This window comes from Urocitellus parryii, chromosome 4 (assembly GCF_045843805.1).
Source record: "Urocitellus parryii isolate mUroPar1 chromosome 4, mUroPar1.hap1, whole genome shotgun sequence".
Taxonomy (NCBI): Eukaryota; Metazoa; Chordata; class Mammalia; order Rodentia; family Sciuridae; genus Urocitellus; species Urocitellus parryii.
Genome location: NC_135534.1, coordinates 143,360,489 through 143,372,645, shown reverse-complemented (window position 1 = coordinate 143,372,645; position 12,157 = coordinate 143,360,489). Strand labels below are relative to the sequence as shown.

Here is a 12,157-nt window from a genome sequence, read left to right as displayed (position 1 = left end):
AAAGTGTTCTTTGAAAGATAAATTCATATCAGAGCAGATATGGGATGGCTTTTCCTTATGCCTGCTGGTGAAATTAAGCTCAATCCTGAGAGGAAAAAGGAAATCCTGGGAAGGCTAAATGCAGCCTTGTACGTGGAACCTTTCAGGCAGAGTAGCTGCCTGAACGTCCCTGGTTGTACACTCAGTTTCTTAGAACACTGTCCCCTCTCCCCAGAGATGGCTGCCTGGTGACTTGATCTGGCATCACGGAAGCCGCAGCCTGAGTCATCCATTAGAACACAGATCAAGACTTCCGTGATGAAATGAAAGGTCAGGTGGAATGTGTTGTCCAGGCCACAACATTCCAGAACCAGTGTGGACAGGTGCCACTCGCATTCCTCTCCAGGGAATCTGAAGGTTTGCATGTGGCCCTGCTCAGGGCATCTCCTCCTGGAATGGAGAGGATTTGGCCCTCAGAGATTTTCCATCTTATTCTTATCGAAGAAACAGGAAATCCCTAAAGGAGCTAAAGATGAGTCTCAGAAACCATATGCAGGGCTGGTGACTTCTTTTGTGTGATGTCGGTGGACTGTTAGCAGGAGAAAGGAGGGGGGAAATATTCACTGTTCACAGAAAACAACCACCATGTCTTGGCTTTAAAAAAGAAAGAGAAAGCCATGCAAGTGGAAGGCACTGGCTGAGGACCCTGGGAAGTGCTCAGGCTGATTAATTACAGCTGGCTCCATCCACCATGCACGGACGGACGTGCCTTCCACTTTGAAAAGCGTAGCTATGGGGCAGGGTAGGTCTTCCAAGTTTCTCTGTGGCTCTGGTGACATAGGTGGGTCCTGGCTGCTTCTCTGAGCTAGATGAGGTTGAGGCAAATGGTGTTCTATCATTTTTTTTAGGCCCGTTAATTCTTTAGATTTGCAAATATCTGAAATTTGTTATTAGTTAGGAGTGAAATACCACTATGTTTTCCGTTTGGACTCCTGAGAAAGAAAAAGTCATCAGAATAACAAAAAACTAAATATTATTGCAAGAGAAAGTACATAATTTCTTCTTTGTAGTTTTTTTGGCATTTTATACTTTGGTACTCTTGAATCATGACTGTTTATTTCCCACTGTACTTTATGAGTAAAATACAGTTTGTCTATTCCCCCTCTGGTGAATAATAAGTTAACTTTCTGTCACAGACTGTACTGTAATAAACATCTTTGGACTATGTTTGATTGTGGACATGCATTCAAGTTTCTCTAGGACAGATACCTAGAGGTAGGCTTGCTGGGTCATAGGGCATGATCAATTTTATTGAAAATTCTCAAATAACTCTGTAAAGTAAATGTCTCAAGTTATGATTCTATAGCTAACGTTTGAGTTTCTCTTTTCTCATGACAGTCCACCAGCACTTTTTGATTCACTTATTCTCTCATTTTCTTTATTCTAAGCATTTTGGGCATGGCATCACATCTAGATGTTGTTTGTATTTTCATTTCTTTATTTCCAGATTGACCAGTTTTCCTCTTCTCTGAAACACTTAGGTCACTTGAGTTTTTCTTATTGGTTTACAGGGCTTCATTTAGGTTCACTATGCATCCTTCAATTTTATGCATTGCAGTATCTTCTCTCCATCTATAGCTTACTTCCTTTTTAAGTGTCTGACAAATGGAGATTTTTATAATTTTTATTTTTTTTAAACATGTTTTTTTTGAGAGTTTTTATTTATTTACTTTTTTTTTTTTTTTTGAGCTTTCGGCGGATACAACATCTTTGTTTGTATGTGGTGCTGAGGCTCGAACCCGGGCCGCTCGCATGCCAGGCGAGCACGCTACCGCTTGAGCCACATCTACGCTGTTTATCAAATTTCCCTTACATTTAGACTGAGCTCATGGAATAGTCTACTTATCCTTCTTTTTTTCCCTTCAAAGTCTTAATTCTAATTTGCCCATGGGAGTAGGTGGCTAATGTTCTTCTGTCAAATTTTAGACTAAAAAAGGGATTTATTTTTTTATTTTTATTTTTTTTAAAGAGAGAGTGAGAGAGAGGGAGAGAGAGAAAGAGAGAATTTTAATATTTATTTTTTAGTATTTGGCGGACACAACATCTTTGTTGGTATGTGGTGCTGAGGATCGAACCCGAGCCGCACGCATGCCAGGCGAGCGCGCCACCGCTTGAGCCACATCCCCAGCCCCTAAAAAAGGGATTTAAATTAACAATTTTAAGCCAGAAACGGGATCATCGAGCACTGTGGACAGACACTGAGATCCCTATTGACCTGCTGAAACTTAATCCAATATGAAATAGCAGAGCAAGGACCAGATGTTTGCTTTGAGGAAATGGATCATGCCACACATTTCAGGGCAAACTTCTGCCTCACAGAATTATTGTGTTATTCCTAGAATGGTGACACAGCATTATATAAACACTAGTTTTCCCTGGTCTTTGTTCTTCCTTTGCAGTGAGTGTCTATTTGCAGTTGCTGTATATTCACTTACTATCCAAAGCCTGGGCATCCCTTCCCTCTGATCTTATAAGATGCCGACTCCATAAGTTTCCTAGGATACTATCCAGGACAAAATGCTGATTGAATAAGGACAGAAGACAAGCAAAGAGGTTTCTAAAAAAACATAAAAAGCTTCATAGTACTGAAATGTTTTACCTCCTGGGTCAAAGCTGTCATTTCAGTTCTGATCACTTTTAGTCTATAGAGGTGGATGAGCTGATTTTGAATCTTTGAAAGGTATTATACAGGCTTTGTAAAGCTTCACTAAGAGTTCTGCATACGCTATAAAATACAAAGCAAAACAAAACAAAATGATAAGAGGATGACTCATGTTTCTCCATTCTGAGCACAGTCTCATGGGAATCTAATTGTCTCCTGAATCTCTCTTAATTTAGCTGGAGGACTTGGGACTTAAAGTTCCCCAGTCCTAGCCCCTCAACAACTTAAAAAAATAATCAGAACCAGGAATAGTTTACATCAAAGTGCTCAAGCATCAAGATTATGAACACAGACACTTAATTTCCCATGAATAGGGTTCCAGATAATTTACTAGTTTAAGAGAGTGAACCTGTGATAGTTTCAAGTATATATATTTTTTTCTCTTGGATCTTTGCTCAATTTTCTAAAGCCAAGTTTTTTTCTTTCAAGTAAAGTCAGCATCTTCAAAAATCTGTCTGCCTTATATTGCCTGACAAAATTTAAAATCTCACTTGGAAAGAGGGACTTCCCCCCCAGGATACTTACCTAATGAAAGCACAGATTCATCCAGATAAAGCAACAAAGGCCCCTAGGTTTGGGATCCACCTTTGTGTGTTTTACAATTGGTCACTATCTCAAGGTCTAGAGGGAGCATGAGACATGCAGTAATCTTTTGCTTTTCCTTTTGAATATTCGGTGGATGATATATCCAGTTCCCCTGAGGTCAAGTGAAAGATCCAATACCCAGAACAGTGATAATGTTGTAACTCGGCAGACTTTCTGCAGTTGTTAGAGTATGGTCTTTTCATTGTGTCTGATCCCATTTGATCCAGTCAAGGACGGCATTATTTAAAGTGTGAGTTTTGAAGTTTAGACCAAACTGAGATAATACAGGCCCCATATAATACAAGTTTACATGTGGCTTAGAAACTTTTGTAGTCATCTTATTATGATAACCTTACGTTTTTTTGTTTATTTTAGATGAAAGTATGAATTGTTCCATCCCAAAAAAATTGATTTAAGATTAAACTTTAAGATCGCTTTTAGAGGGCTGTGGGTATAGCTCAGTGACAGAGAGTGCTTGCCTGGCATGTGTGAGGCCTTGGGCTCCATCCCCAACACTGAAAAAGAAAAAAAGATTGCTATTAGAAAATCAGGTTTAGCTGAACTCTGCTTCATTCATATTTATGAGCCAGGCAGGCGTCCTTAAAAAGGCTTTCAAAGTGCAAGTTCACATAAGCCTTTTGCGAAAGAGCAGCCTCTGCCAGCAGTGCCAGACATCAAAGAAGAGGTCTGGGAGTGAACTCATCAATGTGAAAATATTGAAGAATTAATTTGAGGGCTGTTTTGTTAAATGTCTGCTAGACATTCACCAGCATATCAGGATGCTATTAAACCCCATCTTCAGTAGTTGTTTCCTGGGATTATGTAAACGTGACTAATTCAAACATGCATTTAGTCATAAATACTGCAAAGGGCTTTTTCTTTTAAATAAACTTTTAATTAAAGTATAATGGACTTACAAAAAGGCTTAGCTCATAAGTATATGTCTTAAGGAATTTTCACAAAATGAACACACTCATGTAACTACTATTATGATTAAGAAGGAAACAGAGCAGCACCCCTGGAACTTCCTTGTTCCCTTTCTGAACACTGCTCTCTCCCTCTTCCCCAGAGATAACTGCTATTGTGACTTCTGTCACCAATGATTAGTTTTTGTCTGTTTTGAACAATATTTTCATGGAATCAGATAGTATTTATTCCTCTGTATATTTGTCACATTCATTCACATTGTGGAAGTTTTGTTCCTTTTTGTTCTGTGATAAGTGGATGTGGAAATATACCACATTGAATAAATTTACTGCAATAGGTATTAATGCATTCCTTCAGCTGTACAGGAGAATTCCATATCTTCACCAGCTCTTGGCAATACCACTCTTTCCCTCTATGATTGAGGATATGTGATGATCTCTCACTGTGGTCTCTTTTTGGTACCAGGGACTGAACTCAGGGGCACTCCACCACTGAGCCACATTCCCAGCCCTATTTTGCACTGAGTTGCTTGGCACCTCGCTGTTGCTGAGGCTGGCTCTGAACTCGGGATTCTCCTGTCTCAGCCTCCCGAGCCACTGGGATTATAGGCGTGTACCACTGTACCGGGCTCTCACTGTGATTTTAACGTGCAATTTCCAGACCTTTAATGATGTTGAGCATTTCTATTCATTCACTAATTGTATAAAGTGCTTTTCAAAAGTTTGTCTTTTAAAATGATTTGTAGAAATTTAAAAAATGTAAAGGCCATACAAAATTGGCAAATATCTTCTCCTAGACTTATGTAGATGAGGGCTTTAAAAGGGGACTGAAAATTCTCTGCGTAGAAAATAGTATCATGGCCCCATCTTGATGCTTAAGAAAGGGACATTTTTAGATAGAACAAAGGGAGAGGGACTTGGGTCTTGTCCTCTTTAAATCTATCACGGCTTTCTTGAAGTGGAATTCCAAGAGTAGCAGGATATGCATCTCATGCACTTGTTGTGATCAGTCAGTGTTCATTTGATTATTCTTGCAAATTCAGTCATTAATATGTATTAGTATGAAATGCTATCATCACACATAATGAGATTGTGCTTTGGGGCTGAGGATATAGCTCAGTTGGTAAGAGTATTTGTCTTGCTTGCACAAGGCCCTGGGTTCAATTCCTAGCACCACAAAAACAAACAAACAAAAAACAAAAATAATACTGTGCTTTGGGTAAATAAATATTTGAATTCCTACCATGGGCTTGCATTGTGCAGGTCACTGGAGGCACAAAGATGGAGATGTCAGCATCCCCACACTCAGTGAACTTTCAGGGTACTCTTAGGCTGTTTTTGTGTCTATCATCCTGTTTGTTCACACAAGAATAGGGTGATCTTCAGCTGGTTATTAAAATAAAAATAAAGTGTCCTGCTTCTCAAATATTTGATTCTCATTTTGGCACTGCCCTCGTTCTCTAAGTTCTTCATTTCCGAAATAAATCTTTGTCTCAACCTAATAGCCTCATGAATTAATAATACCTGGAGAAATTCTCCTTTCTCAAAATGCACAATTTAAATGAGACATACAGGAACAAATTATATTTTTAAGGAAACTACTTAATCATAAAATAGGAACACTTAGCCCCCTACTTTCTGTCTCAAATGGTGCTTCAGAAGATATCCAGATCTTTTCATCTGTGGGCCAGCCACCTTCAACACCAGTCTTCTAAGACTGACGGATTTGTCCACGTTGAGCTAGCAGAAGGAGAAAGAACGTGGAGGCTGGGAAGTTTGGCTTTTTAAAAAAATTTAAATTTGTTCTTTTTAGTTACACATGACAGCAGAATGAATCTTGACATACCATATATACATGGAGTACAACTTCCCATTCTTGTGGTTGTACGTGATGCAGAGTTACACTGGTTCTGTATTCCTAGATGAACATAGGAAAGTTGTGTCCAATTCATTCTTCTGTTTTTCCCATTCTTATCCCATTTCCTTCCTTTCATTCCCTTTGTCTAATTCAGTAAACTTCTATTCTTCCCTCCCCCTGGAAGATGGGAAATTTTTATAGCCAGATCTGAAAGGGAAGTTCTATTGGCTAGAACTCAGTCACATGACCACAGCTCTTTGCAAGGGAGGGTGGGAAGCAGTTGGGCTGTGTGAGGAGATGAGAGGGGGTGAGATGTTGACCACCTGGAAGGCTTTGCCCCAGGCTCTGTGATGGTTTGGATGTTTTTGTGTCTTTCAAAATTCACGTTGAGAGTTAATGCCCTCCGAAACTCAAGTGTTGCCAATGTGATAGGATGAAGTGGTGGGTCTTTAAAAGGTGATCAGACCAGGAAGTCTCCTTCCTCATTACTGGAATTAAGGCTTCATGCTGTGTTTGGCTAGCTTGTCTCCCCGTCTTCTTCCCTGTGAGGACACACAAGAAGACTCTCACAAACCAAATATGGGTGCTACCTTGATCTTTGACTTCTCAGCCTCCAGAAGAGTAAGAGTAAATTTCTGTTCTTCATAAATTACCCGGTCTCAGGTATTCTATTATAGCACTACAAAGTGGACCAAGACAGGCTTTATAGATGACAGGGCATTTAAGATAGGTTTTGACAGAGATTGGGAGAGGAGGGTTAACTTGGGTGAAATTAATGACATAAAGAAGGACTAAGCAGTATATAACAACAACAAAATGCGAAATTCAGTTTGTTAGGAGCATTGAACACAGCAGTTAGTGTGGGAGAAAGTGAGGTTGAGACTGGGTCCATCCTAAAATCACATTTTTGGAGGTTTTGAAAGCCAGACTGAGGAGCTCACTTCCAGCATGTTCTTTTGGTTATCAGGGCTCATTTTCCCTTGTAGGAAAATTGTGGACCAGATTATTTTTCTTTTTTCTTCATCCCCTGACTTTTCCTGGGAAACGAGTCCCCATGTTTGACTCTAGCACACACAGAGAGGGGTTCAGACCCTCAGCAGGAGCAGCTTCATTTTGAGCTTTTCTATTGGAGGATTTTCTCCAGGAACTTCCTGTAGAAACCAGTCTATGCATGGTATCTGCCGAATGCTGTGTTTGGGATGATTCCCAAATTCTGGAGAAGAGGGAGGGAGAGAAATTCCTTTCTGACCCTAGGACACAAATGAACACATACCCGGGATCCTGGAATTTCATTACCCATGTTATCTTAGACTGCAAAGAGGCAACTGAGGTTCAGAGTTATAAAAGTATGCCCTTAAAACTCCAGTCCAGCTTGCGCCTAATGACCACCCAACAGTGATTAATTAGGAAGGGTGGGAACTGGGGAAATCCTTTCCCCTCCCTTCAGTCTTGCCAACTTGGCTCTGAACCTACAAGAATATTTTGGTCAGAGAATATATGTCCCCACACCCTCTACCCTCTCTTTCACCCTCACCTCTGCCCCCACATTGGACATTCTTTTTGGTAATCATGTGTATCCACATTTGCTGAGATAATTTGGACCCAGGTTTTTCTATGCACTGTCCCTAGAAGGATTCTGTGGGATTTATTCCTCTTTCCTTGAGCTTCTGATTGTAAAATTAAGGACTCTGAAAATTAACCTTTGCTCTATAGTCTGGGGACGGTTTCTTTCATTGGTCCCACCAGGATGTAAGCATGATTCTGTGCTTTTCTTAAACCATTGAAAAAGAGAGAAGATGGAATCTTTGAAGTAACACCTAACTCACTAAAAGGTTCTTCTTTTCAAAACAAACTTGAAAGAGGTTTAGCACACGATTTTTAAATCTTGAGCACTTTCCTTGTATTTGGGGTTTGTGGAAGGGAGTTTCCTGGAGCAAAGGTTTCTAGGTACTTTTTTCCCTCTGTCTGGCCACAAACTAAACTTAAAGGAATTGTTCTTAGGTTGTGCCCTTTATCCTATGTGCCGCTTTTCTCCTCTTCTGCACCAAGACTCTCACTGATTTCCTTCCCTGACGCATTCTGCCCTCATAGCCGTCCAAGAATGAAGCCTTGCAGTTGGTAGGCATTTGGTGTTTTTTTCTCTTTAAGTTGCTCACACATTGGGAAGATAAAACTCTTCAGACCAATGCCTGTGATATACCACCTCATTCCATAGCATGCTTTGAGATTCATCTCCCTCCTGAAACACTAAGACATTTGGAGAGAGAACATGGTTGATGTAAACTGAGCAGAAATTAAACAGGCTTTGGTCCAAGTTCTAGCATAGCCTCTTACCTCTGTGGGACCTTCAGCAAAATACTTGACTGCTCAGAGTCTCTGAGCATGAATTTTGACAGCATAGATTGGTTTTTGGCTGTTTATGAATTTTATCATGATGTTATTGACTTTTTTTATTCCATGTTTGTGAGATTCAAGTTGTTCCATGAAGCAAAGTTTTTTCCCAATGAAATTTAGATGATTACATTATATATCACAAATTAGTTGTCCTTTATTTGGTCTGTTTCAGTTATCATAAATCACTTTTGATGATGATTCTTATAAAATATCAAGTAACATGACATACTGGGTTCCCTAGGAAACAGCTCTGAGAGAAATTTGCTTGCAGGAAATTTATTCCTTTCTTCCTTCGAGATTAAAGTTGCCTTCAACATCAACACGGTTCATCAGCTGTTACTGTAACAGAATGTTTGAGATAATCAACTTAAAAAAAGGAAAGGTTTATTTTGGCTTTACAGTTTTCAGTTCATGTTTGGTTAGTACCTGTTGCCTTTTGGGCCTGTGGAGAGTCAGTATATCATGATGGGAATGCATGGTGCCTACCTCATGGTGGCCAGGAATTGAAAAAGAAAGAGGCCAGCATCTCACAATCTTTTTGCAGGACATGCCTCCACCTCTTTAAGGTATCAACACCTTACAATAGCACCACATCAAGGACCAATCTTTACCACATGGGCCTCTGGGAACATTTCAGATCCTAACTATAGCAAACACCTATAGGACAGTGAGGAAGTCGCAACTAAGTGTTCAGAGGATTTCTGGGGAGCTCTGGAGCCAAAATGGCCCTACAGAGTTGTATCAAGTTGGGCAAGGAGGCAAGGCCTTTGAACATTCCTCATTGACACAGGGATGGGAAAATGACCTTGGAAGAGACATTCACTCTTTGGCAGAGATTGGGGGCCACATCTGTGAGCTGTCAGCTATCAACATTCCTAGGTGCTGGTGTAATGAGTAGTTCACCACTAAAATGTGGAGAGAGCTGAAAGAGAGAGATTGTGTGTGTGTGTGTGTGTGCGCGCGTGTGCATGTGTGTTGGCAGAGAGTCTGAGCACTCCACCACAGCATCCACTATACACCATTGGTAATTCCTACTTCATAGGACATGGGTACATTTATCTTTAGTAGATAATGTCATATAATATATCTTAACCTATTTTGTATTGTGGAGAAAACAACATTGAGAATGATTGGAATAAGCTATTTATCATTTTCTAAATTATAGCTTGACATCCTGAAAACTGTCAACGCTGACCAAGCTGTTCTGAAATCTAGTTATGGAATCAGTAGATCTTAAAGCCTACCTACCGTGCTGAGAAAAGAAAGAAAATGAGGTGTGTGAATTGAATTTCAAATTTCATTTTTCAGAGTGGCCAAATCAATGAAGATCCCTGTCTATGAGACCCCAGCTGGATGGAGATTCTTCTCAAATCTGATGGACTCGGGACGGTGCTCTCTGTGTGGAGAGGAGAGCTTTGGCACTGGTAGGTTTGGTTGGGTTGAGGTAACTGGGGGTGGGGCCTGCAGCTCTGTGAGCCCTGTTTGGAGACCTGTGAACCTTCTGTGAATCAAAGTCTGGAGGAAGAATTAATTAGAGGGGAAATACAACCAGACAGCACGATATATGCTATGATATCCACTATGTTCTTTTTAAACATTTCTCTTTAAATTTTTTTCTATTATGGAATTAAAAAAATAAATTCCTATGTGCCTATTACCCAGTTTCAACTATCATCAACTCATGGTCAGTCTTGCTTTATCTCTGTCCTCATCCACAAAGGGAGCCCACCTCCCTGATTATTGCAAAGCAATCCCCATGCCTTATTATGCTGTCCATGAATATATTAATGTGGATCTTTAAATATAAGGGCTCTTCAGAAAAAACACATAATGTCAGTATCATTATCACACTTAAATTTGTGTAAGAAATTTTTCTCTTTTTAGTACTTTAAAGATGTCATTCCATTGTCTTCTGGCTTGCATATTTTCCAGTAAGTATGATATAAACCTTATCTTTATTCTGTATAAAGTACTGCTCTAGCTTCCCTTCTATGTCTGTTTTTATTTTTTATTTCAACATGTAATTAAAAAACTTTAATTGGTTATACATGACAGCAGATTGCATTTATGCATTTGGTTATATCATACATCATGTGATATATTTCTCATTTTTTCTGAGTGTACATGTTGTAGAATCACATTGGTCATGCAGTCACATGCATACATAAAGCAATAATGTCTGTTTCAGTCTACTATCCTTCCTATTCTCACCATCCTTCCTCTCTCCTCCCTCACTTCCCTCCACCTAATCTAAGGTAACTCTACTCTTCTCTAGTGCCCCCCCCCACCGTGTGTGTGTGTGCACGTGCACGCTTAACCCTGCTTGATACTCTCCTGAATTCTTAAGTTGTAATTTATTAATTTTAGAAAATGTTCAGCCATTGTATTTTCAAATATTCCTTCATATTCTTTCTCTCTTTTCCTTCTCAGACTCCTGTTACACAAATGTCATATAATTTGTGACCATAGAAATTACATTGGAACTCTTGTGTGCACTGATCTGATTTTTTTTTTTTGGTGGGGGGATTTCATTTTAGGTAATCTCCACTGGTATATTTTTAAATTCACTGATTCTTATTGTATTCAATGTGCTGATAGGTCTATTGAACAATATCATCTGTGATATTGTTTTATTTCTAGAATTTCTCTTTAATTTTTTCAAATAGTTTTAATCTCTCTACTAAAAAATAGCCATATATTTGTATATGTTGTTTTTCTTTTCCATTGTATTATTTAACATATTAAACATGATTATTTTACACACTGTCTCTGATAGTTCCAGTATATATTTCATCTCTGACTCACTCTGGTTCTGTTGATTGTTTTATCTCTTGATAATCTTTTGTTTTTTCTTGCTTTTTGTGCTTCTCATAATTTTTTATTAAATGCTGGACAGTTTGTGGATAAGAACAGTAGATACATATGCAGGTAAAGAGTACTTATGCCCAGACATGGGCATACCTTTTCTTTTGGGGTATTAGTGTGGAAGGTTAAGTTAATCTAGTCAGGAGCTGAGTTGGGTTTGGGTTTTATTGTTTCTGTTATAAACATTATCGAACTACAGGCTTAAAATTCCTCCAGAAGTGGGATATTTTACTGGATAATAAAACTGGGGACTGCATGCTGCAGAGATTTTTTAAACATTCCCGTTTCATCCTCAAATTACAGCAGTGACTGCATCACTATAACACAAAATAGTGCTCTGTCACCGGCCTCTTGAACTTTCTGCACTGGCAGCAACTTCTGCTTAGTATTGCGGTAGGATTCTGAGCCCAAGAAGTTTTCCTAGCCTTCCCTCTAGGGACAGATAGTTTTTTCTGCCCTTCATCCAGAAGCCTGGTCTCTTGGGATGAGAGGTTTACAGCCAGGGACTTGAAGCTTTTGTTTCACATGAGAAAAGGGTTGGGGAAGTAGTCAGGCTTGATGTTTGTCTTCCAGCACCAGCTGGTCATCTCCTACTGCCTAATGCTTGCACCAACAAGTCTCCCTTCCTGTTCCTGATCTGTATTGAGAACACTCAGTGGAGGTCGGTGGGAATGAACTTGAAAGTGTTTCCCTCATTTCTGGGGCTTCAAGCTAGTGTAATTGGCTACACTTGACCTTTACACATTCTTACTTGATTTCTTATTGTCTTCTTGTTGTGGTGGCCTCCTTGTTCTCCTGTGCTCTGCCAAAGGTGAGATGGTTTTTGTG

The 12,157-nt window shown here is 39.5% G+C and overlaps 1 protein-coding gene across 1 annotated transcript in view; it reads left to right on the top strand.

Annotated features, from left to right (window-relative positions):
• Nucleotides 1–12,157, top strand: part of Pgm5 (phosphoglucomutase 5) — a 168,884-nt gene that overhangs the window by 90,913 nt on the left and 65,814 nt on the right. Inside the window, exon 7 of the mRNA XM_077797016.1 lies at nucleotides 9,773–9,888. Coding sequence (XP_077653142.1) covers nucleotides 9,773–9,888 — 116 coding nt within the window. The remainder of the gene's footprint in view (nucleotides 1–9,772; nucleotides 9,889–12,157) is intronic.